Source organism: Lagopus muta, chromosome 1 (genome assembly GCF_023343835.1).
Source record: "Lagopus muta isolate bLagMut1 chromosome 1, bLagMut1 primary, whole genome shotgun sequence".
In the NCBI taxonomy this organism is placed as follows: domain Eukaryota; kingdom Metazoa; phylum Chordata; class Aves; order Galliformes; family Phasianidae; genus Lagopus; species Lagopus muta.
This window is the reverse complement of record NC_064433.1, coordinates 56220725-56247716: the sequence shown is the minus strand read 5'-3', so window position 1 is coordinate 56247716 and position 26992 is coordinate 56220725. Positions and strand designations below refer to the sequence as shown.

General features: G+C 41.8%; 1 protein-coding gene across 5 annotated transcripts in view; it reads left to right on the top strand.

The window, feature by feature from the left end:
- The first annotated feature begins 8685 nt into the window (after window positions 1–8685).
- BRAF (B-Raf proto-oncogene, serine/threonine kinase) overlaps window positions 8686–26992 on the top strand; it is an 83725-nt gene continuing 65418 nt past the window's right edge. The window contains exons 1-2 of one of the 5 annotated variants that reach the window (XM_048954354.1): window positions 8686–10144; window positions 24699–24800. In XM_048954354.1, the coding sequence (XP_048810311.1) occupies window positions 10007–10144; window positions 24699–24800 (240 nt within the window). In that variant the 5' untranslated portion in view covers window positions 8686–10006. Of the gene's footprint in view, window positions 10145–19311; window positions 19470–19500; window positions 19656–24698; window positions 24801–26992 lie in introns of those variants that run through there. The other 4 variants (XM_048954375.1, XM_048954393.1, XM_048954384.1 and 1 more) reach the window with 4 other exon arrangements.

Genomic DNA, 26992 nt, shown 5'->3' with positions numbered 1-26992 from the left:
TGTACTCCTCTGTATCATGTAAATAAATACTGAAGGTTTTGTTTATTTTTTAACTGTAACAGCTGGTTTTGTACTTCCTTATTTTACTGTGCTCTGTTTGTCTCTAGTTATAAAGTCTGTCTATAGTAGAGTTGTAGCTGCTGAGAACTTCCTCGACAATCAAAAGTTATTTTATAAAAGAACCAACCCAGTTGCTGTATATCCTACAGAGAGTGCAGCTATTGATGGATCTGTTAGTTTTGAAAGTCCTGCAGACAGCAGAAGTCAACATGTTTTATGGAACAAACGAAAGCAGTGTTTTCTGTTACACTCAGTAGTGTGCTAAAATACAGACACGTGCTCTGCTCAGGAAAGTACTAACTTGCAGACAGTTTCTCCTAATGTGGAGTCCATTCTACCCACTAAACCAATGCACAAATTTTACTGAAATGCACCTGACTGCTACGAAGTTGTGCTGTGGTTACAATTATTAACAGTAAGACAAATGTATTGTCTTACTTGACAGCATTTCCTCAAGAGTAAATTCAGAATAATGATCACTTAGTCAATGGTGCCATGATGGTAAGCTGCTTTTAGGATGGGAATTTACCCCAGGAGAACCCCATGCAAAGATCAGCTTAGTCTGGCCTTAGTAGGACTTGTGCCTCTTTGCATTTCAAGGCTTTCTTTCAGAGAGCTTCTTCATGAGGGAGTTGATGAAGTTGATGACATCGTTAGCACTTGAAATAAGCTGTGGTAAATTAATGTGGTCACACAGTTTAAAAATAATTCTTCTTGAATTGTAAATACTTATGAAATTTTAAAGCACGTGTACAAATTCCTCCACTTCGTGAAGGCCATTTTAGCATCTTTTTTCTTAAAAGAAAGCAAACCAAACAAAAAATAACCCCACAACATTCAGTAATCTGTATGTTTTATAAAAGCTTCACGATTCTTAAAGGTTGTTTTGATGAGGGAAAAGCTTTGGTTTTGGTTTTCTGTTTTTTTTTTTTAATTATTATTATTTTTTTCTCTTGAAGCAAAAGGGGTAATGCGCAAAGAAAACAGTGCTATGAGGATGCCAGATTAGGTCCTTTAAAGTCAGTTCTCCTGCATAGCTGTTCATTTGTGATGTTTGTGCAGTCCCTTGGGAGCAAATCAACAAAACCTGCAAGGAGACTCTCTGTCATCTTAATACTGAGACATGTGAGAGCAGAAACCTTTCCTGTTTAACCTCTGCTAGAGGCAGCTGCATTTCCCTAACCTGCCCAAACCACAGTGGAAAAGTCAAGGGTTCTGATAATAAGACTTTTCCTTGAGAGTGAAATAAGAATGATGATCACTTAGTCAATGGTGTCACGATGGAAAGCTGCTTTTAGGATGGGAATTCACCCCAGGAGAGCCCCGTGTAAAGAATAGCTTAGTCTTGCCACAGTAGGACTTTGTGCCCCTGTGCATTTCAGGGTTTTCTTTCAGTGAGAATTTTCAGTGAGAGAGTTGATGATGATATTAAGATAAGACATATTAGAAATGTAAGAGGAAGCAGAAGTGGAGGGAAAAAAAAAAGCATTATCATAAATTCTAGAGGTGAGAATGAAGTACTGCAAATGGGCCGGATGTTTTAATTGGATCTTTCCACGCCTGCACATCTGGAATAGCATGGCAGCATGAAGGACATCTTACTCTTATTCTCCTCTTCAGTTTTCCTCCAATATAATAATAACATGTCTTAAGAGGAGACGGGAAGGAACAGACTTGAAAACATCAGAAAGAATTTACTTATGAAGGCTCAGCAAGAGCAAAGCACAGCTCTAGTGCTTAACTGGTGAGGAACACTACAACAGACAGAACCTGAGGGCCATGACCAGCATACTGGCTGAGGAATTACTTAGGGTTGTACACAGTGCTAAATATGAAATCAACAGGATAACGATCTTGACACTGAAGTATCTTTATAAATACCACATTAAGCTGTTCTGGGTAGGATACTGCTAAAAACTCCACAAGGTTAGATATTTGGAAAAACTGAGAAGGTTCCCCAGAGGTAGGTTATGTTTTTCTTATCGGAGGCAGTCAGAGCTAGACTGAGTGAAGTGTTACAAAACAGAGCCCAGGGACCACTTCCCTCTTGGAAGAAGAGGCAGCAGATGGGATGATCTCATACATTTTCTCATGCTGTAGCTAGGTCTGTGAAAACAAATCTCACCAAGGGCTACGAAAGCATTTTGATATCCATTATGTTTCCTGCCTACACTTGAAAGTACTTTACTTCATCCTAGCACTCCTAAAGCTATCTGTAAATATTTCATAGAGTTCAGGGGGTCTCTTGCACTTCAGTTGATGTTTCTGCAAGGCTGATGTTTGTCTTATGGGCTCTTTCAGTAAATAGATCTTTGAATGGCATTAGGGGCAAAAAAACAGCTGAGATCCAGAAAGACTGAAGAATATGAGACTGCTACGTGCAGTGGTGTATCATTTCCAATATATAATTGGAAGTGCATCGCATTCCTGAATTTTCAGTGCAGTCTTGCCTGCATGAAAATGAATGTGGTCAATTGAGCCCAGACTCAAAAGTGGATGTCTACAATGTTATTTCAGATTCAAGCTCCAAAAGATGTGGCCTAACTTTAGAAACTATGTGAATACTCAGCATCTCTAACTACTACAAGGTGTGCTTGCTTTTGTATAACTGCAAGGTAAATACTATGCCAGCATACAGTTGTAGTTGCCTTTTGCTTTTGATTGATACCAAACAGGACTGATGAAATATCTCTCTAGAGAGTCTGTCATGCCTATTAATGCAATAAATAGCTGTTTCTGCAGTGATGTTCAGTGTCAATCAGAAGCATATCAGGCTGTCTGGGTACCAGACACCGATTTCCATGGAGAACTGCAGGTGGCTTAAAGAAAATCCAGTCCACTCTAAGACTGTACCAGTAAAGCTGAAGAGAGCTGTACTGACATCCAGGTGATGCTATCCTTCTTATGATCAGCAACCATTACAGAGAAAGTGCAGCAATTCTGATTTCTATAACCACGTGAAGGAGGCTATGTGTGACAAAGCAGCATCAAACTGCTGCTCAGAAAGCTTTTGGGGGAGCAGCAATCAATGACTGAGGTCATCCCAGTGCTGGAAGTGTGTGCGTTCTATATGGGACTGCATGGCGTATGGAGCACATGTGTGCATATGTACACACAGGGATTTCTGGGAGTCCAGAGTTTATGCTGACTTTCTATTTAAGAAATTGAGGCGAGGCTGCTGTTTCATCTGATGTTATTAAGCAGTGTGTCTACTTTGTAGGCACAGGAGCATCTATATGAAGACTGCAACCTGAAGCACTATTAAGCTGTCACAATCATAGCAGAGAGGCAGTGACTGAGGCAGTGTAGAAATCACCTGGGCAGAATGTGATGAATAGATGGGATGCTGTTGATACACAGGCTGTGTGTGAGGTGTTGTGTATTCCTTCTTGGATTTCTAGCCTCTGTCTGTTTTGGTTCAACTGACAGCAGTAAGCATTGTTGACAAGCTCTAAACTTCACAACACTTTTAAAATTAACAGCATGTACCACAAATAATTAATCGGGCTTGAAATATCACAGTTATTATTGACAGCTAGAAAGTAACACTCTGTGGCCTCTCTTTATTTTGTTTTGTTTTTTTCCTTTGGTTTTGCACTTGGTCACTTTTTTATATATACTGTGATGTTTACCAAAATCCTACTCCATTGCCTGACACCAATACAGCCAAAGTGATGTCTGTATATCTGTAAACTCAAATTGTTTGATAGTATCATTGGGTTTATTAATAAACATTAATGCCCCCTGAGGATAATAAGTAGGGTATCGACTAGGCATGCAAACCACTTAAAAATAAAAGGAAGATCTAAGCTGGATCTTTGCAGAAATCTCCCAGAGGGAGTAGCAGAATTTGTGCTCATATTCCAAAGGAAACGTGTCTTCCAGAAACAGAAGTCACGTCATATTAAAAAGGAATAACTGTGCCCTATGGCCTTCAGCATAACCACAAGCTTTATGCAATCCATAGCATTAAAAACTTCAAGAAGTCATTGAATGCTGCACTGGAATTTTTGCTTTTGGACAAGTACTCACAGCAATGACGAGCATACAGCAATGCAGTTCAGAGACTGCTCTAATTCCCACAAGCGTGGAAGGCAACTTGCCTCTTTAAGAGAACCTAAATGTCTTTGAGGCTTGTCATTTTCCAGTGGTACTGAGGATAAAAAGGCAAACATGAGTTATTAACTGCGATATTCTGTCAGCAAAAGAAATTTCTGTGTAAGTACCAAAGATGTGTACATGTATATTCCAATGTAAGCACTCTTTTTAAAAGGACTGCCTGTCTTGTTCGACCTCCTGAGATGAACAATAACTCCTAAAACTCCAACAATGTGGGGTGTTGCCCTAGAAAAGCTGAAAGCATGAAGCCAGGATTGGGAACAGCAAAGATAGAACAATGCTAGGTTGTTTCACCTTTCTAGCAAAGGCTTTGCAATGTGTTGAGGAAATCTCAACCTGTGGTGGCGTGCTATGGCACAAACACGTCCTGAACCCTGGATTTCTGCTGGTATTCTATGGGGGAAGAGGGAGAGATTCTGCAGAAGAAACAACCTGCTGATGCAGTGTGGCTCTTCCCTCACTGTGCTTCCCATTCATGCTCTGAAATTTAGAGCTTGTTAAAGACAGTGACATTTCCCTGAAAAATCTGCCTTTGAGGATGTGTATATTGCTTCTTTAAATCTGTAGCACCAAAGTGGGCAGGCAAGGAACAACAACTGGGAAAAGTTCAGCAATTAAACTGTTAAAAATAGAAAGGAAAGAAAAAAGGAGGAAGAAAACTTCACATTAGCATTGATTCATGTTTTTTTTGTTGTTGTTCTTGGTTTTTTTCCTAGTAAAAATCTATATTTACTCCTTGACAGATGGAAGAGTCTACTTGGTTTGCCATTTTTATGCAACAACTTATTAGTCCAGAAGATTCTGATTATAAAACACAATGTGGAGAGAGGGTTAGTGAGCCATCCAGAAGAAATGATGAACTGGAAGAGAAATGCTCCCTTTCCTCCCCCAGAAATAGTAAAGGCAGTATCCAAACTGCTGCTTTAACAACCACATAGCAGCCAAAGAGAAGTTCTCCCTTTCCAGCTGAGCTAGGAGAGCTTGCTGTAAAACCCACATTCCCAGTATCTCTGATAGCAGTATTACAGAAATTCCTACTGGTAGGTCAACATATTTTCACCGTCCCCCATCAAAGCTTTGCTCTCTATATTTGATTCAAATGATTGATTCTGCCTTTTCAGACTCTCAGAGTTTCCTTACTCTGGGCTTGTACAAATCCTAATGGCCTTTTTTTCATTTCAGGGAAGATGCTAGACACCAAAAGAATAAACTGAGTGAGCAGGTGCATGTGCTAACTAAACTGTTATTAGATAAAAGATGTAGAGTTACCAACTTGTCTGTAAGGCACTGCAGAATCAAATTACAGCAGCTATTCAGGCTGGAAGTACTCAGCTAGCCTGCACATTATCTTAAGGCTGGAACATGATTGAATAGTCATTTTCTGAAGAGCAAAATAACTTGCTTGACATGGGATTCTTTTCTTCCCTTTCTTGGAACTCGCTCAATCACATTAGCTTCTTTTATGCCTAAATGGGATGGTTTTAGGTTATGAAATGTGATTGTTCACACTGGAATAATAACGCTAGGAATCTAAGTCTATTTAGTCTTTAAAGCTGATCAGCTTATCGCTGTCCAACACAAAGGATTCAGAAATCAGATATCTGAATGAGCTGAATACACTGAAGAAATGGTAAGAGATTCAAAGCTAACGGGGTGGACTTGACTAATTCTCTCAAACTCGAGATTTGGTCCTGGCTTCAGTAAATTATGTCAGGCAGGAAAATCAGCGTTCCCTATTCCCGTGTTTCCTAGGAGGGCAGCATCTCCTCTGGTGTCTATTTCATCCTCATTCTCCTTCCATCTGATCTTTTGTCCCATCCTTCCGTCTCCATTTTCACTGACTGCTACTTCTGTTCTTGTAGCAGTGATTTCAGGGCTCCTCCCGTGATGATTCCTTCTGTGCTGCACCCATCAGTAGTTATGATGCTGTTCAACAAAATGTGCCATTTTCTCAGCTCCTCGTGCCTGTATGCAAGCAAGGGCAGTAGGCCAGCAGAGAGAAAGGCAGAACACTGAGGTACATGCAATTCTGGATCCTAATGTTGGCACTAAGATGAGGAAGGAAGCAGGCTATCATTTTGCTCTTGCAGTGCTGAGCAGGATATGAAAGAGACCTGCATGCAAAGTCACTCCATTGCCCCAGTCCTCCCACCTGTCCCATGCCCCAGGCCCTCTCACACACTGGCTTCAAAGCAAAGTGTAATGACTCTAAAAGAAAATACGCTAGAGTCAAATGAAAACTATGTAAATATGTCCAATATTATTACATGAAAGAAAATTTGTTATATCAACATTGCTTTTAATAGTAGGATGCAGACTGAGTTAAGAACCTTGTGGATTGATATTTTCCTCTGCTTCTCCCTACCTTTTTTTCCTCCATTTCCACTCATCATTTCTGCTCATGTATTTCATTCAAAGGCAGAGAACCAAAAAAAGACACCAATGAGATTGTTCAGCTGCCAAATTTAAATCACCATCTGAATATAATCTGATTTTTCACTGAAGATATGAAAGTTTGAGGTTCAGCTGGGCTGTGGAATGGGAAATGTCCCAAAAGCTTGCAAGAGGCTACCAAAGGGAAAAATACATACTGTCTGTACAGAAATAGTAAAAACATCAGCTGTGCATTCTCAGTTGGAGCAATCAAACAGAATTCTCTTGAAATACCAAAAGATGCACAAAATATCTTAAAATATAGCAGTAGCAAAGTATGTTTAAAAGGGTGCTAAAGGTAATGGAACAAAAACTGAGGTTTTTTCCTCAGTAAATCTTTTCAACATTCTCGTTCATTAAGCATACGTTGCCCTCAACAGTAATGAGGTAACAACAGAACTGTGGGCAGTGAATGTTCTGTTTCAAATTTCCTGGCCCAGGTTACAGGGAACATAACTGTTATCATTAGTATTTGTCTTCCATCAACATCTGTATTTTTTTTTCTTTTATTTCTTTGTTGTTGCTGTTGTTTTGTCTGTTTTTGACATACTGTCCTCCATGAAAAGCAAATGACAAATAAGATCAGGACGAGGTTTCATCTAATAGCCCTTTTGGTTATTCTTCTTTTGGGGCATCTCACTAAAAGTAATGTGTTCCCAAGGGAAAGGATAACGATGTGTTCAAATGCTCCCAAGGAGATGGCTGCTGCCAGATAACCAACTGATTTTTCCCTGACTCGCTGAAACATTCTTTTCTGGAGGTTCAGGTGTTGATTAGATCAGAAAGATGTTCTGGAGGGCAAGGCAGCTGAACAGTCTTTGAACAGGCCCCTTTTTTTTTTTTCTCTGATCCGAACCAAATAATTCTGAAGGTGATTAAACGTCGATGCATAACTACAGAATTGATGGGAGGTGGCAGGTTTTGCATTTGCAAGTAAGAATTACTTGTTGCAACACTAGATAAACAGGCTACACTGCATTGTAGAAATCAACTAGACAGAGCCCTCAGTGAATTTGATAGCAAATAGTTTTTTAGATCCATAATGAGTTTGATTTGGATCTATGTAGACAACAAAAACTAGTCCAGGTAAAAGATTTAGATGGTATCAGTTCTCATCAGATAGGACTTCCTATCAACAAGAGATAGTCACAGTTCAAAATGATTTTTCCTTCTTCATGGTGGATTAAGCATAGAGATGAAAGGTTCCATCACGTAAAAGTGTAAGAAATTCTATTTACCATCAGGAATGGGTTCCACCAAACAAAGGAAAGCATAGAGAAAGTAGAAATTTTGGTAGTAACTCTTTGCCCTGGTCCTAGTTTTGGAAATCAACTTTCGATACCAGGGTTTAGAACATCAAATGCTACAACAAAGTTTAGCAAATGTGTTTTATATGAAAGCAAATCTTCTGGGGGGAAAAAAATAAATCAGAAGCTCAAGAATGAAAGGATGCTAGATTCCTAAAAGCACAGGTAAAGATACAGGTTGACAGTAGCCTATGAATTGTACTGCTAGTTATGCTCCCCTGGACATGAACTGTTTTTGAGGAGGAAACCAAGGGATATGAGTGTCATACACATCAAGCCTAAATTATTCCTCAGTATAAATTTCACTGAAACAACAGCACTTCATCTGTCGGTTAACCCAGATTAGTCTGTTAGCTTTTCCAATAACGTTAGCAAGATGTGTACTGTGAGAGCCACTTCATATTACCCTTGCCTTTTTTCCATGAAAAAGAGGCACTTGTCCTGAGGAAATGTGATCTCAGCATGTGTTAGTTTCCCAAGTCTGTGCATGCTTTTCACTGCCACTGCTAACTCTCATCTGGTAGCAAGAAGTGCTGATAATTACCCTGCTCAGTAATGCGTGTACCTGAGAGAAACTTCTCAACTTGGTAAGCTGCTTAGGTCATACATTTGGTTCTTACAGATTTGTGCAGTCTTTTTGGTGACTGTGTGGCTGGCTGTGTGTCGTAAGAAATCCTAGGCTCCTTTATTAAGTGTTACCTGGATTATTTTATTTCTCATTTGTGTTCAGGAGGTTCAGTATTGGGTAGGTCTGTGTAGGAAAGACCCACCATTAAATTCTTGCCTCCTCTTCAAGACACTGAGTATCGTAGACTCCGTGGTGTTTTTGCTCTGCCCACACATTACACGAATGCTGCATTTATTGACCAGTCTGCACTACTGCCACTATTAAATTCAATTGTAAATGCTTTAACACACTGGTGGCCACAGTGCGAAAGGTGAAATATAAACCTCACATCTCTCATCAAGATTATTACCCTCAGTGGTTGTATGCTTACATGTTCACAGCTGAAGCAAAACAAAGATAAGGGTGTTTGCATTTGTGTGTTCCGAGTTTGAGCAGTAATTGACTACCATAAACTGTATTGGCTTGTGATACAACAAGCTCTTTACAAGCTCTGATGCTGTCCTTCTGTCTTGGAACCGTCGGTCCGGTATTATCATAAAGACATTTTCACCAAGAGAGCAACTTGAAACGCCTGGTGGAGCTTTCAGAAGCAGCATGTGATGGCTGTGGCACGCAGTAATAAGATGTGGGCTCCATTTTCTGCTTCAGAGCACTGCCATTTTTGGGGAAGGGTCCTTGCACTCCCACCGCCACTTCGGGAGCAGCTGCTGGGCACAGCACTGCCTGCCGGCCCCGGCTCCTCAGCTGGATGCTGGGCTGCAGGCAGAGGCGTCTCCCCGCACACCACCTGCCATCCCTGCTCCTCCATCGTTGGCAGCAGAGGACAGGAGCGGCTCAGGGCACTCGCAGGCCGTGGCCTCGCAGCCAGAGCCTCCCTCACTTAACGCGCGGTAGATAAAGCGTAAGGAGGTGGCAGGTCAAGACCCAAATATGGCGCTGAAGATATTTTTAATCAATTTCAAAACCAATTATTTTCACTTTAACAACGGCAGGCACAACTTTATCGGGCGAAAATGTGACTTTTCATCCAGCAGCGGGTGTACCGGCGCAACTGTTGCTTTGCTCACGGAGAAGGAAGCGCCGGGGCTGCCGACGGCGGCATCTCCGCACGGCGGTCGTTGGGCGCTGTGCAGCACCGGCCGCTAGGGGGCGCTGCAGCGGCGTTGGGGCGAGAGGCGGGCCGCGAGCCCACGTCCGAGTTCCCAGGGCGACGGGCGGTCGCGCCGTGACGTCAGGGTGTTTCCCGGTGACGCCGCGGCGCAGGCGCGGCGAGCGCGGCGGCGATTCTGGGTGACGTCACGGGCCGGGCGTGACGTGCGGTGGCGCGGGCCGCCGGGAGCCGGCCGGGATCTGCGCTCGCCCCCCTCCCCCTCCCACTACGGGTCGCGGCTGGGGGCGTCCCGGCGGCGGGGACGCGGATCCCCCCTCCCCCTCCCTCGCCCCTGCGCTTCGATCCAAGATGGCGGCGCTGAGCAGCGGCGGCAGCGCCGAGGGGGCCTCGCTCTTCAACGGGGACGCGGAGCCCGAGCCGCCGCCGCCCGTGCTGGGCGCCTGCTATGCCGGGAGCGGCGGCGGCGACCCGGCCATCCCGGAGGAGGTAAGGCCGAGCGGCGGCTGCCGCGGGTCCCCGCCCCCTCCCGCCTCGCCGGAGCCGGCGGCCGCGGCCCGTACGGCGGCGGAGGGGATCCCCGCTCGGGGGAGGCCCCGGCCCTCCCCCTCCTCTCCGCTGGCGGGCAGAGCGCGGCGGTCTAGGCGCGGAGAGGCTCGGCGCCGCCGTCCCGCACCGAGCGCTCCGGCTGGGGCTGGCTGCCGGAGCGGGGGTGGCGGGATGAGGCTTTCCCTGGCCCTCGGTGGGGGCATCGCCCGCCCGCCCTCCCGGCCGGCTTGGAGAAGGGGGGCGGGGGCACCGCTCCCCGTGCTGTCACACCGCGAGTTACCGAGGGCACGGCGTTAGTGGAGCTGTTCTGTAGTCGCTTGGCCCGGGCGGTTTTGAAGTACTTGAAAAAATAGGGTTCGGTGGGATTTGTTGTTGGCCTGCGTCGCGATTTGTGCACGAGGAGCGTTAAGAAACGCCGACGGACAGCGGCCGTGTGGGTGCTGGGGGCGGCGGGCCCCCATCTGCGGCCCTGTGACGGGCTTCCTGTGCTGCGGGGCACCTCGCTTCACTTCCCAACCCCGCACGGAGCAGCGCTGCCTGTTCCGCGGTGGTTGAATCTTGAGACGCTGGCGCTTCTGAAGCGTTCTCGGGAGGTGGGTTACGATGTGCAGTAGCAACACCGGCTGTTCTGCAGTTCTGAACGCTGTAGGCACCGAAGTCTCACCTATTTGCCATATATTGTACGTCAAGTCTGTTTTAGAGGTAAAACAGCTGCTGGGGACTATGCTTCTTCATTCAGGGCTTTGGTCGCTGAAGGCCGCTTCAGCTCAGCCTTCCTGAGCTGGGTTTGTGTGATCCGTACAGCTCTCTGAGCCCTGAGCAGCCCTACTGCCCTGGGACAGCCTGTTTTCTGCCCCTACCTCCGCTTGGAGAGGTGAGCAGGCCTTGGGCCTCGACTCACCTAGAGGTCCCATTTGGCTCTAGCTCATTGGATAATAATGCCTTTTCTGTATTAATAGCATTGTGGTATGGCATGGAATTCGTGTGCTGAGAAGTTTGGCAAGCACTAGGGCTCATGCTGAGTAGGTGGCTAGGGAGGAGAAAAGGGAAGGAGGCTTCCGCTGTTGATGCTGTTGAGAACTAAGACTTGCCCATCTTGAGAAGCTACCTGCTCACCTTGCTGAAGGAAGGCAAAGCTCAGCACTGTGCTCGTATTTTGCACCTCAACAGCAAGATGATTAAATGCTTTGTGTAATGTGAGTGCACTCTTAACTTTCCTGAGTAAGGAGAAACTCTTTGCTGATTGGGAAACCTAAATACCTAAAGACTGGACTTTAACAGATGCTTTCTTTCAGCAGCAAAATGAGTTTAGAAAGCATCTCACTGGCTTTTATTGCCCTGATCGTACTGGTGCAGCTCTACGTGGAAGTGAATTGCTGTGTTGTTTCCACCATAAAAAATAATGTAAATATCAGTGGAATCGTTAGAGTAACTGGTTTATTTTGTGGCCCTGGCATCAGTTATTGTAATACAACTGAGTGGGGTAAATAAACTGCGGTGCATGGGAGAAAAGAGAGGAAAACAGTGACATGATGAAGGAATTATTCAAATCTCTTTTTCATACCAGAAGAGATGTCACTTGAACTTCAAAATTGCTTGTGTGGGACATTAGATTTCACTTCAAATGCAAAATTACGCAGCGAGGTTTTTTGTTGGTTTTGTTTTTGTTTTGGTTGTTTTTTTGTGTGTGTGTGTGTTTTCTGTTTTTCCCTATTGTATGTTCCATCTCTGTATGAGAAAGAAAGTGAAGCAGCCTGCTGCCTGGCACGCGTGCCAGCTGGAGGGCTCAGTACCTCACAAGTATGGGTGCATAAATGCACAATTAAGGAGTGCGTGGTGTTGTTAATGTATTTTGTTCAAGTTTTTGCTTTCTATACATTGGAAATAATGAAGCACGCAGGTCTGAGGCAGAGCTGGCGCTAGAGCTTTTATTTTTTGATGTGGTTTTGTTCGTCAGTTAGCTAGCTCTTCCTCAAGTCTTAGGTAATTACCCTTTGTTTGCAGTATATGTATTACGCCATCTAAAACCAGTTTTAATAAAGCTTAAGAGCAAATAATTGCTGATCAAGTTGAAGAGAAAACTATTCTTAATACAAAAACAAGTCAGCGTAACCATAATACAGATGCAAGGTGACATAAGTCAGAAAATTCTGAAGTACTTATATGTGACTCATGTAAGTGTGTGTTTTGGTGTTCTGTTTCCCCTCAAGAGAATGTAAATCTAGGCTTTAAAAGTAACCTTGCTGTGAAAGCACGTCAAGGAGCACAACTTCACATATTGAGAGGAGGCACCTAGAAGGGCTTTGATTCCATAGTTCCCTCTGCAGTCTTTAAGGAAATGCAGTCCTGATTTCCAGGAGGAAAACCTTCCATTCTGTGCTGTTTGTAGGTGTAAGAGGAGGGCAGACAAGGAGAATCTTTGCTAGACCTTACAGCAAGCAAACGCGAAAGTGTCACTGAAATCCTATGGTAAAGGAGGTGTTCTATGTCAAGATCATAAACGAATGTTGGTTAAGACTACATCAGTATTGCTAACGAGTTCAAGGCTTGGAGTTGTGACAAACCAGTTTATGGCATATCATTCAACTCGTGGCCAGTTTTGAATCGAATAATGAATCTAGTGCTTCAGGAGCTGCCCTTGCAGCATAACTGCTGATACTAAAATTCTTCAGATAATGAAGCTGTTACGTAAGAGTGTAGTAACTGCAAAGGCATTTTTTCTACATTGAATCCAAGTTTAGGAAGAGCAGTTTCACACACAGATGTAAGAACGTTATGTTTAGGAAATAAGTCCTTTGCAGGGGCATAAGGATTTGATAAGAGCAGGGGCAGGTGAACTAGGGGAAAGTGTCCTCTTTGGCTCACCATTCTCTGCCTGGGGGAAGCACTGGCACCCAGGGCGTGCAGCCTGGCTCTTACCCTGTGATTCTCAGGACAAAGATTGTTTGGATGGAAGGCTTTTAGAGTGGTGTAGGGTTGTTGATACAGTAGTGTGCGTGACAGCTGGGAGAAAAGGCTCTGTTCTTGTTGCTAGAGATTACTTACACCATTATTAAATAATTCAAATGGGATTTTCTGTACTCGGAGCTTTGTGCCCTGAAGTGCTTTTTGAAGACAAAAATGAGGGAAAGTTGTGAAGTGAGGCTCTGAGCTCTTGGGCAACCGATGGCTTTCTAGGTGGCAGTGCTGGAGTTGATCTGGTGTAAATATTAATTGTGTATTCAGAAACCTTAATCTGACAAAACAGATTTAAGAGGGAAAAGAAAATTTAGCATGAGAGGGTACCTCTAACCTGAAATGAAATAACTGGTGGGCTCTCATGAAGCAATCCTGTTGGTATGCTAAGAAAAGTCAATGTTCTTTTTCTCTCATTGCTTTCGTAGTTTAGAGAATGGTTTTTGGTTTGGTCTCAGTTATGTTTTGTTGCTTTTGTGTTTAGTGACAGATTTAACTTTATGGTTGGTGAATGGCGTTCTATTTAATTGTGAGAACAGGTTAAACTTTGGGTATGAGATGCTTCGTGTCCAGCCAATGTTCTGCAGGTGTGTATCTCAGAAGATAAGTGTGGTGTTTATTTGCACAGCAGAAGCAAGTCCTTACCTCATCGTGCTGTCTGACTTTGGGCTGCAGCTTCGAGTAGATGCTGTAGCTGGGGAGAACCTAGAGGAGGGTAGCAAGGGAGATGTGAGGTCTAGCAGATCAGATCTTTGGGGAAAGACTGAAAAACAGAGGGTTGGTTTTGTTTCTTTAAAGGAGTGGGAATTGTCAAATTTGATGCAAAAAAAAGACTGCAAATAGTTTGTTCTCCAGACTCATGGTTATTGCTGCCAGAAGTAGTGTGTTTAAATGGTGACAGAGGAGGTCGTTTTGAGTTACACAGTTTTCTTTATGGCTGGGGACAGAAGCATGAAAATAGACTTTCTTAGCTAACGTATACAAGTGCCCATTAGTAGATTCTGTCAGTTGCACAGGCAAATATATTTCAGGAGTAGTGGAAGATAGTTGATCCAGGTGTAGGGAAAGCAGTGATTCAGACAGTCTCATCTTCTTCCATATACTTCTATGGTTCACTCTTGGCAGGGCAGATTGAATACTAGAATGTAACCTTGAAATACTTGAGTTTAGTGGGGATGTTAAAAAGATTCCTGCTGATGATGTTTTTTTCCCCCCAGAAGGCAATGGGATTAACAGCTCTGTCCTGCAGTAGTTTGTTTGATTACACAGAACTTGCTTATTAGATCAGTATATTTAGAAAAGCTTTGGTGTCTCAGGGATTGCTTTCTATCTGTGTGGATATCCACAGATTGGTTGGGTACAAAGTGTGTGGCTGTATTTTTGTGAATGTGTGTTAGTACTTGAGCTCTTAGGCTTTTTCTTCTTGTAGTAGTTGTTGAACTGCAAAGTGTCTCTCTTAATGCTGTTCTAATAATATCTTTCTTGATGCTTGTTGTAGCCAGGAAAGGCAGTTCTTTTGTTGCATCCAGTTGGCCAGATGAGAGAGCTCCCCTATTCTGCTTTGCTTTGTTATTTTTTAACAAGTTTATAGCTCAGTTTTATTAATTGTCGCACCGATAGAAAAGTTGCATGAAAGATTTGAGGGTGAATTTTGCTTAGGAGGGAATAGGATTTTGTATGTACTTGCAAAAGAGATAAAAGAGGGTTTCACAGTAAGAAATGGATAGTTCAAGTCTTACGTAGAACCTACAGGTTTTTCTCAGAGACACTTTTTGAATTTTTATGTAGCACGTTTCAATCTGAACAACCTGTTTGAAGAGCAGCGGTACAGTAGAAATGCCCTGTCAGAACGGTACTCCTGGATGACTAACGCTGCTCCCTGTGGCTGTGGTACATCAGGCAGTGCCCTGCCACCGAGAGGGGCACGCGTGGCCATTTTGTGTGCCTCCTGCCATGTGCACAGCCAGATCCGTGCTGTGCCACGTGAGCACCACGTACAGCCTTCTGAAATCGATCCACTAACGCTGAAGAAAATTAGCATCACTTTTGCTGGGTTTGTTTTCCTCAGGATTAATGAGCTCGGCAAGGCATCTGGTGAGCTCCAAGCCCCTTACGAAGTAGGTGACAAAAAGAATGTGGTTTGGTAGAATAGTGCTAATGTGGTGGGCTTGGTTCTTGCTCCTCCCCACCTTGTTTTTTTAAGGCCATCTTTGTCCCATGAAATTACCACAAAGTGCCCTTCAGGTTTGGTTTGGTTTTTGTTCTGTATTTGAATGAGAACTCTCTATCTGATACCTTAAATCTTTGAGGCCTTAATTTTCCTGTTGCTCACTTGTAACAATCTTACTTGATTTCTCTGGGTTGCTTCTGGGTGTACAGTTCATAGAAATGTGTTGACGTGCCGTAGTTTTCCCAGTGTGCCAATGATGTGAAGGTCCTCCATGGGCTTCTTGTATAGTAGGTATACTTTCCCTGCAGCTTTGGCCACATGAGAGTCCTGGCTACAGGATTTTGTTTTCTGATGCCTTAGATGATTTTCATAATTTTTATCTGTTCACACATCTCTATATGTGTACACAGCTCCTTTATCACAGCCAGTACAGAACATAGCAGTATGTGTACAGTCGACATGTCTTTTTCTTCCAGTTGCTCTTGAGCTTTTGGGGCTTACAGTGCAATCCTCATCTATCCTCCTGCACACAGCATCTTTCCAAAATGATGAAATCTGTATTTGTGCAACTGATTTCCTCGCCTGTGGCCAGTTCTGAAGTTATACGAGACTGCTTGATGCAGAATTGCATGCCTTTTTTTTCCTGTTTAAACTCCTTGCTGCAAGTGTTGGGTTTGTTACTCCACCTCTTTTAGTGTGTGTGTGTGTATTTATATTTATATATAGGCAGCAGTGACTTTCTCAGTTCTTTCTGATAACATTATATAATTGTGGCCCCTGGCAAAAGGGAAAAAGATGATGGTCTGGTCAGATTTTAACCCACCTCCGTTGTCCAGAGGTGCTGTCCGTGCAGGCAGGAGCTGTCAAGGAGCAGCACTGCCAGCTGTCAGCCTGCCTTAGGAATTCCAACCCCTACCAACAGGAAGGCTCAGAATACAGAACCAGCTCTCTTCAACATGGAGCTTCTTGTACCGTGCAGGTGTAGTGCTTGGTGACAGTGAATTATCCGCACTATTGGGACTGTAGTTGAGATCATACGAGTGTCTTTGGGCACTGAAGGAAGTGTTTGTTATCCTAAGTTTCATATCAAGAGAGATACTGTCCTGCTATACTTGCACGACATCTACTATGAAAGGGAGATGGAATTTCTACGTGAGAGTTACCAGCTTTCTTTAAAATCTTGCACCTCGGAGGCAAGTTTGTTAGTGAACAGTATGTACTTACTGATTAAAACTCTGCTGCATAACGAGGTTGCTAAGATGGTTTTTTCTTACTGAAAGAAGGGGGACGTCAGCAGTAATACCCTCACTGTTGTGTAGTGAGGCCTCTCAGACAGCATAGCCAGTAGTAAAGTTGTTGGTAAACCTGCTGCAAAGTTGGAAATACTTCTCAAATGCAGTTACGTTGTGTCCGATCGGCATTTCATATCCACTTTATTTTGGATAACAGGATGGTTTTTGAGGGTAGATGTAGAAGGCCTAGTTTCCTTCCCTCTCTGGCACAAGTTACTTACTAATAATGCTTGAAAAGCACTGTAAAATCAACGTGAAATAAAACATGACTATGACTTGAAGAAGTTGGTAGTATGTAGGTAGGTATCTGGAAGATCTGTGTGCTTGTGGCCTCAGCCTTTGAACCGGTATTGTAAATTTACTCATTAAGTCTTATTAGGCCAAACCTTCTCTACAATTTTATGTAATGTGGATTTCAATTGGGGTCTTTAGCATCATCTGAAGTAGTTTTCAGAAATGATTTCTCTCAGTATTCTCATAATTTGACTAGAATACTATTTGTTAGTGATAATAAATGATTGTGACTGAGCTTAAGCTTTTGTGGCTAGTTAGAAATTGATATAACTCGTCTCCGTCTCTAGATTGAGCAGTCACAGGTTATAGATCTTGCAGCAGTTTTATGTGATCAGTAGTTCTTTAGTTTAATCAGCTTAAGTCTGACTGAATGAAATGAAAATCTTTCTGCATTTTCTCCAATTTTCTGAAGCAGACCTTTCTTTACCACTATTCCATCACCACGTGTCTTCTATCTTATTTATTTGTTTTTAAAACCTTCCAAACTCTTTGTACAGTGCATGGCACGGAGCCAGTCCTACCTTGGAAGTTATTTCATTTTTCATGGTGCTGTTGGAGTTAGTAGGCAATCTGAGCTGCTGAGCTGAACATTAAATGCCATCCAGGAAAACGTGGTTTCTATGGCAGTTTCTATTTGTGACTGTTTTCCAAAACTATGGGCAAATTACTTATACCTGTTTTGTGTTGTTTTTGTTTTGTTTTGTAATTTTGATATCTGTTTAAGATAAGAACACAATGCCTCAGCTCCTTTATTGGATCATAGCCACTCTTTATACTCTAGTTTCAACTGACAGTTTCAACTGTCTTACATTCTCTACCCAGCTAGTAGAAAGCATGTGCACCATGTCATAACAGTTTAATGGTTGAATATTGTAAAGAGTATAGCAGATGATTTTTGTGGATTGATAACATGAGCTTTTGAATAGGTGCTGTTTATCTTTTCTAGGCAGTCTAATGAATTGTGTGCTCTGGCAAGGAGAGAGCAGACTGGGTTCTGTAGTCCAGGAGAGACTATGTTTTGTCAGTTTAATTAATGTGACCCAGCCTGTGTAAGAGGCCTGCTTGGCTAGCATTTGCTTCTTAGATCCAATTATTGTAATTAGCTAGTTGTTAGCTGCTGGCTTTCCATCACAAATATGACTTGTCTTCAGTGCTAACATATGTGGAGCAATAGTCTGGTGGATGCACAGTAGTTCAAGTTCACCTCTGTATGGGATTCTCGTTTGTTGCGAGTCTGTGGTAGTTACCTTTCTAGGACAAAATTGCATTCCTAAATTAGAATCATAAAAGTTCAAATTAGAATCGTAGAATGGCCTGGGTTGAAAAGGACCACAATGATCATTTAGTTTCAACCCCCCCTGCTACGAGCAGGGTTGCCAACCAGCAGACCAGGCTGCCCAGAGCCATTAGTAGATATGTATAATTAGTAGATATGTATAAAAAGTTCCCCATGCCCCCTTTTTAATTTTTAGCCTTTGACAGTCTTGGGAGAAGTTTTAAAATTCATAAATGTAAATACAGTGAATTGTGTTAGAATTCCATCTGTGTGATCCTCATGACTACCACCGTAATACCAAGGGGAATGAATACAACTAATAGTAATTGCAGCACCGAGGTCTGGAGGAATGTGGAATAAGAGATTAAGTTTGATGAAAGACACCCAAAATTGACGGTTAACAATTTAAATGTCGGCTACGAACACCTCTTATTTTTCACACTCCTGTGTTCTGCTGTGGTAGAAAACATGTTGACTTTCTTTTTGCGGTGCTTGGAGGCAAACACTACTTAGCAGCGAGCAGCAAAGACGGTGATGCAGAAGCAGGGGACTGACTGCGAGCTGGAGCTGAACAGGAAGGCTGCTGCTTCCTGCTAGCCTCCATCCACTGACCTGTGGGTGCAGAGAGAGAAAAGGTGACTGCAGCAGCTGTAGCAGTCACAAGGTCCTCTGCCAAGCTATTTCAGCACACTAGAGTGGCAGAAAACTTACCTTCATGCAGAAGAGAGTTTCTTTCCTCATTTAGCGTACTGAGATGGTTCAGGCGACTAGGAACGTTTGAAGTATGAATTTCTTTTGTTTTAAGAGGAGGCAACCTGAAAGGGAGGGGCCTGACAGATTGAAAGGCTGCTTATTCTGCTTCGAAAGAAGAGCTCAGTGGTGAGCAGTGCTATTTGCCTTTAGAATTAAACTAAGGAAAAGACATGGATTGCCTGGATTGCAAATAAATGAGAGATGTCAGAATATTAAGTAAAAACTAAACGTTTATTATACCAGGATTTGATGTGATAAAAGTCTCCTGGTAAGGAAAGAAAGTCTTTAGTGAGTGTGCTTGTCTTACAGGGGTGTAGTGGAAATGCTGAGTCACGGCCTGAAGCAGTGATTGAGCACCTGGTGGGAAGTCAGGGCCAACCCTTGGAGCTCAGCTACATGCAGTGCACCTGAGTGACCTGAAGGGCTGGAGCCAGGATCCATCCCTTCACAGACCTCAGGTAAGGGTTGGCAGTGGAGGCAAGGGGATCTTGCTGGAGATCTCTGTGTACCTCAGGTGTTCTAAGGGTAAGCAGATTATTTCCTTAACTTCTGCGTCCACTGCTGCCCTGTTTGAGCATATCCTCACCTGCTACAGCCTAGGACTTTACTACTATGTTGCTGTGCTTACCGTTGCGTTACAGTGTTACAAGGTGGAACAGTTACTCAGCAGTTCTAATGTTGATTGTTTCTTCTGTTAACTCCTCGTTAATGGTGAGACTGATACACGAGCATTAATGTGGTCAGATGTTTTCTAGGGTTTTTTTTGGAGCAGGGAGGGAGTTGTTGGGGATTTTGTTTACAGACATAATGCTGCCATAAACACAGTTGGATATTTTTCCACTTTTGTGGGAAAAGAGACCTTTTCTCTTGGCTACAGTAATACCTGTAGATACTAATGTCTGTAACTTGTTTACTCTCCTGTGAGTGTAAATTTCCACAGACTCATTCTGAACTATCTAGCTAACTGACAATAAAAATACACTGTCAAAGTTGGTTTCTCAGACATTTTATAGGAGTCGCAGTGAAATGATTTGCAAATGTGAGTACTGAATTCGGCAAGATAAACTAGAAAAGGCAGTCTCTGTGTTAGCATTTGTTGCTTCTATAAAATCCTGTGTGAATCTCATTGCAAGCTGGTTTTTGATTCAATGAAATTTTTCCTCTGCTCATGTTTTTCATCATGCTTGTTTTAGATTTTTTTTTCTTTATTTTTTTTTGCTACACCACAGAAAATATGATAAGCATAAGGAGCTGTCAGAGCAAGAAAAATGCAAAACTGAGCAGAGTGTGTGAGTTAAGAGAAGCTTCTCTTGAGAGATGGAGACAAGCTAGAACCGGAGGGAAGACTATCTTGCTCACTCTATGTGCACACTACATTCCGGTGTATGAGTGCAGAACAGGGAAAGTGGGCTTTGTAAGAGGAAGGGAGAGTGCTAGCACTGCTCTGGGTTGTTGAGTGGAGAACAGATCTCAGGAGAAGGTACCAGAATGTGAGAAAGGGGCAGCAGTGGTTTTTCATTATCTGGGGAAATGCAAGTTCTCTTGTTGTGCGCACCCTAAGGTGGGGTTCTGAGTTAGTCCCATTGCTGTGTCCCCTCACCTGCCTTAACTCCAATCCTTCATTTTCAAGCTAGTGAAGTCCATCTAAGAATGACTTCAGACATGACAGCTTTCTAAAAGCAGTTTCTGACAAGTGGGCACTAGCCCAGAAGGCTAAACAATTGCATGGGTTCTGTGAGAAAGAAGCCTGGAGGGACTGATTAGAACAGTACTGGAGAGGTGTTAATGAATTCTGTCCTCATTGTAAAGCCATTTTGAAATCAAATTCTTCAGTAGCTGCTTTGTCCCATTAAAGTACCATCCATCATTGCTAATTGTGATAATCCAAATGCAGGACATACCGTTTCTGTGCAAAGAATTACTTTTTTGTTGTTGTTTATGGAATATATTCAAACTTCCAGGTGTCTTCTACCAAATGTGAATGTGGAGGTTACAGTTGGGATGTGCTGCAAGATTTGAGTTCTGATATCAGATGCAAAAGATAGAGAAGACGTTTCACTTTATGCTTTCTCGAGCAGTGCATATTTTGACAAGCAGCGAAGAATGCAAAAATAACTTTATGGCTTATAGTCTTTCACGTTGCAGAGCTGTCGTGTTTGCTGAATAGAATGGATTTGGGCTCCTATGTATCTGACTTGCCTCTGGCTTGAAATAGGTTGTCATCTTTTCATTACATTGCAAGAGAGTGCTTATTTGTGAAATTAATGCACGGTTATCCACAATGGGCAGATACAAGCTGATGTATTCCAGAGTGTCTGGAATATCTCCAGTCTTCTATCTGTCTGTATCCCTGTCAGCCTCTGTCAGCTTCTTTCTGTCAGCAGCACTAAAAGGAGAATCAAATCTCATCTCGTGACAGAGAATAACCTTAACCTAATGCTACCAAAGAAGACAGAGACTTTAAAAAATAAAAAATAAAAAATAAAAAGATCAGGTTATCCTAGATGTAAAGGATTCATTACTTTTTTGTGGAGCTGTAATGAAACAGTGTCTCAGGAAAAAAAAAAAACAAAAAAAAAACAAACCATGCTGCTTCCCGTGGATTGTGGCTGGACTTGTACATGGACAATATTGTGTGCATTGCAGATCAGCTTCAGGATACATCAGTGTTTCTAGCACCTCTCTTAGGCTGGCAACAGGTTTTGTATTTCTGCAAGATACTTGGCAGTAATTTTTTTTACAGTAATCCCTTTATCTGCATTTTATGCATGCCTTCTCTAGAACTAGAAGAAAACTGCACAGATCTGCTGGCCATTGAGAAAGAGTAGATGTTATTTTTCTCTTGCTCATGGTAGAACTCACATCTGTGTGATACGTATGCTGGGGGCATGGTATGTGAAAGTCTCTTGTCTCTGACTGTGCATGATGCAGACTGAGTTCGGGCAGGATATCTGAGCAAGCAAGTTTATGAGGAGGAAAGGAGAGTGCTGGCTGTGCAAGTGCAGCCCTTAATGGCTTAATTCCTGAGAGGAGGAAGTTAGGGGTGCTGTGTGCAGAAGCAGACATCTTGGTGTCACAGCAGGTAACTTGCACCAGGCAGCAGGTCTGAACTCCCGCCAGAGAAGGGTTTAAGTTCATTCAATTAACCCAGATGAGGGATGCTCTGGACACAAATAACAGTATATAAATATATTCACTGATACAGAATGCCAGAAGGTAGCTTTATGTAAGTAGTACTAGTTATCATGTGCAGGGAAATTGTGAAGCTTGGAAGTTTGCTGTGTCCCATGCTCTTATGCATGCCTGGTTACGGGTAGTGCATGCTGGTCAGTACAAGACTTGTGAGAGCTTTTCAGCTTGTCAAAAGGCTGTTGATGTATAAGGCACTTAAGATAGGTTTTCCATTTCTGTGAGCAACGAGTAATGATTCAGTGCCATGGCTGACTTTGATAAATTTCAGTGTACTCCTAACTATGAGTTGCCTTTCTAAGATAATAGAAATCCATGCTGTTCCCCTGCAAGATTCATTTGTGAAAGGCTCTTACTTCAGTGCTCAGAAGGTAATACAGTAGGTAATTCAGGGCACCATTTCCAGCCACTCTGAGCAATATATGACTTGAACTTCAGCTTCTTCAGATGGTGCAGTCCAGTAGCTGGCATAAAATAAAAAAATAAAAAAAAAAAATTGGTAGTCATTAATTTTTTGCTCTTGTCCTGGTAATAATTTAACAGGAAAATTTCTGCCCTCTGTTTGAGGCTGTTGGACTTTCTTGCTGAGTTCTCTTCAGTAGCACACTTCCTATGTGCATTTTATTGTGGCTTTGTTACAATTATTTTTGTATTCAGTAGCTTCTCTGTGTGAGGGAACATTCTGATCATTTCACACAAAGTAGAAAATAACCTATGAGCCAAGAAGTTGATTTTCAGTCTTCAAAAAAAGTATTTGAAAACTCATCTGGCAGGTGAAGCATTTTTTCTCCCTGTCGTTACCAGACATTAAGTGTAGTAAGTTACTGATATTAAGATATAATAAATGTTGAGGGTGACTTCTGTGGGTAGAGTTGCCAGAGTGAATAAGAAAAGTTGCATAAAATAGCAATGAAACCTTTATTCTGAGATATTCTTTCTTAGTTTGACATAAATTTTCTGTATACACCATGAGGTTAATGGCATGTTAATGTTTATGCAGTAACCAAACATCAAAAACTCTTATACTGAACACATTAGTTGACATGGGGAACTAATGCTAGCTCGTTCTCTTCACCAAGCATGTGCCCACCTCTTGCTATCTTTAAAAAAAAAACATCAGCAAACTGCAGAAATTCTGCTGTTTGCTGCTGCTTAGCTATCCTAGCTTCAACATGATACGTTGATTCTAAGTTGACTAAGGAAGCTGACTTCGACAGTTGCTTTAAGAGAATCTACCTACAGAGTATTTGAGTATCGCACTCTTTGTTTGATGTTCAGCTGTTCCTAAATTAGGCCAGGAGTTATTCCATACCACATGCTGTAGGCTGTAAAGCCTTGGGGAGTGGCTGCTGCTAAAGGCTTGCTGGGCATCAGCCAGCAAGGTAGTGAGACCTCGCGTTGTTGGCAGGCAGTTGGTGTTGTTGAGCATCACCTTGATTACCCAGGTAGCGTATGAGCTCTGCATTTTGAGTGAACATCTCAAGTTTTACCTAGTAAAACTTGTATCGATCCAACTTGAGTTGGTCCCTGTTATTGGTACGTACTTGCATCTTCTTTTTGAAGAGGTAAGTTGTCATCATTTGTATGTCCAGACCCAGTCTTGAGTATGTATATATTATAATTCATGAAATAGGTATGAGTTAAACTAAAAGATATATAGGAATCCTTAAAATTCCCTTGGAAGAAGCACTATATTTTTATTTATATTTTTTATTTTGGTCTATAATAATTAATTCTTACAATATTTTATTTTTGTTTTTTCTTTTTAATGAATTTTCTGACCAGCAGTAGCTGTGAGGAAGTAATTCTTCTCTTTTTCTCCCTCTTCCCCCCAGTAAATTTCTGAATTTGTTTGGCCTAAAATAGCTGCTTAAATATGTGTAATGCTATTTTTTTTTTTTTTAACCTAATTTGAATAGTGCATTGGTGCCCTTATAGGTGTTAGGATTAGAATTTGTAGTGTTATTTCCCTCTACTAGTCTCCAAGTCCTGAAGACACTGAAAAATATGTAATGACCTGAGTTATTTCATATTGCAATTCCATGTCTCTCTGAGCAGGTAACTGTCTCTTTCAAATCACATCCAAGTTCATTTAAAAAGAAAAAACAACTTGCAAGGTGGAGGAATGTACAATTCACGTTATAGAAAGTGCTTATGATCAAGAAATTAAACACTAGGTCTGGATTATGTGAATGCTGTTGACGTGGATCGCTTATGACTTAACAGAACTCCACTAAACTTTGTAACCCAACTTCTATCGTACTACAGAGCCTTGCAAGAAAAGTACTTAATATAGTTTTGATAAACATAAAAAAATAGAACATCAGAAGTTTTTTGTTCAATGGTTTGTGAATTTTAAAGCCAAATTTATTGTATCAGGGAAGCAAGCTGTATGCTACTGACAGTGGATGATCCGAATAGCATTGTACGTTCTACCTGATATCCTAATTTTTTATGGGCTTCTGTTATTAAATATCTAGGAAATATAGATTGTTTTGGTTTAGGGCTGATTCTGTAGACTGTCTAGGATTTAATTAAGTTAAAATATTTAATTTTCTATTTTAGGTGTGGAATATCAAACAGATGATTAAATTAACACAAGAACATATAGAAGCGCTGTTAGACAAGTTTGGAGGAGAACACAACCCACCATCAATATATTTAGAGGTAAGTTTGTGCACAAATGAATGAGGTTAGATTATTGTGTGATATCTACATCTTTATGTAAAGCATCCTATGTTAAATATAACTGTAGTAAGAGTACATTCTCCTCATCTTCTAGAAACCTAACTCTCTTTCTGTGGAGATAGAAGGGAACTGTGTGGGATTTCTGATATTTATCAGTAAGGGAAGATCAGTAGCGTGTTCTAGCAGTTATGCTTGTGCAACTGAAATATAAGACATCCTTTTTGGTGCAAGGGGGAAAAATTATGGGTGCTTGTATAGTACAGAAATGCATGTTCTGTTATTACAAGTCATATGTGTAACTAGCAACAGGACTAGAGGGAATGGCCTCAAATTGCACTGGGGGGGACATTTAGGTTGGATGTTAGGAAATAATTCTCTAAGAGAGTGGTCAGGTGCTGGAGTTGCTGTCCCAGGAGGTATTCAGGAAACATTTAGATGTTGTAATGAGGGACAGGGTTAGTGGGAAATATTGGTGACAGGAGGACAGTTCGACTGAATGATCTTAGATGTCTTTCCCAGCATTGGTAATTCTATGATTCTGTACACACGTGAAGGCATAGGACTATCTTTGCCTTTAAAGCAGTTGCCTTGCTTTTTTTTCCATTTCAAGTACAGTTATGTAGAATCCAAAAGTTGTTATTGGTAGAAGGAACCTTTCTTATAGAATTGTAGGGAGGAAGAAATAGTTTTCTACTGTACTCGATTTATAAACTAATTACAGAGTAAATCTTTTTTTCATTACTCAAAATTCATTAAATTGTGTTGAATTTCATGACACACATGAAACAGTCCATTAAGGACCATAGAAAGCCTATAAAAGACCGTGTGCACGAGTTACATCATCTGTTAGGAACTGAATGAGTATCACTTGCTCCAAAACCTGCCCTCTTCTTGTTTCTTTCAAGTATTGAAATAACTGGAAGTCAAGCAGACTTATTTTGCAGTCTCTTCAATTGTAATTGCTGCCCAAAGGCACTGAGTAATTAAAGATCCCATTATTTGACATATTTCTAGCTTTTATTGTAATATGTGAGAGCAGGACAGTAACATGATTGTACAAATGTTGACAAAATGTCCTTAAAAGTTAAGGTCAGATTAGACCCTCTGTACTCCCTTTATTTGATGTGAAATGGAAGTATTGAATGAGCATTCATAGCTATTTTAACCACTCAGTGGGACGTAAATACGCCTGTTTTCACACACACCTATTCATTCCATATCTTTGGATTTGATATTGCTGTGTATATGTTGGTTTTATTTGGTAATGGATCAAACTGGAATAATAATAAGTCCAACGTCTACTAAGTCTGGATTTCAGGTAACGAAAAGATTAGTTTTTTTACAGTCATTCTTTCTTTTTCTTGTAAAGAAATAAAAACTGAGATCCCTCTGCTGGAAGCCTTTAGATTGTTCCATAGCTCATTGATATGATAGAGGACATTTACAGTAGTAAGTCTTTACCCAGAAAATGTAAAGAGCCTGCTAAGTCTGAAATGTTTCACGATAGCGAATCATCAAGCTTAAAGTAGGTTTTTGAGTTTGATGGCTGCTTGTGTAGCTGAGACAAAGCAGCAACTCAAGTTCATCAGTGGAATATACAAACCTTGCAGAACAGGCTGTTACCACAGTGAGTTGTGCTGGAGACTGACATGAAGTGAGTCTCATGACAAGTAATGCTGCTGCTACTTCAGTTATTTTATTCTATGAAAAAGAGCCTACCATCATTGAAATGAAAAGACTTGGTTTTTCCCCAACTCTTTGTTCTATGGCTCCTCTGCTTCCTTTGCTCAGATATTTGCAGTACCTAAGATATTTTGAGACAATCTAAGAGGAAAATGTTCTGGTTTTGCTGAATTTGCCAACCAGTTGTATATTGAATGTGATCATTCAATATACATGGGTGAAGTCCCATGAGTCCCAGATATGTGGTTAGAGTTAGGGAGGGGAAATAGTTTACAGCTGTGAGCCAAGAGCCTAGAGATAGAGGTGAGAGAGAGGGGAACATAGAGGTATGGATGATCATCAGTTTGGATTAAATTAGCCTCAGATTGATAGAAGGTGAATAGCATTGAATGTGCAAACCAGTCATTTGTGTACTGTGTAGATTTCCTGCAGTAGAACTTAAGTGTGAGGGAAGGAAAAGAAATACATTACCAGGTAACCTGATGCAA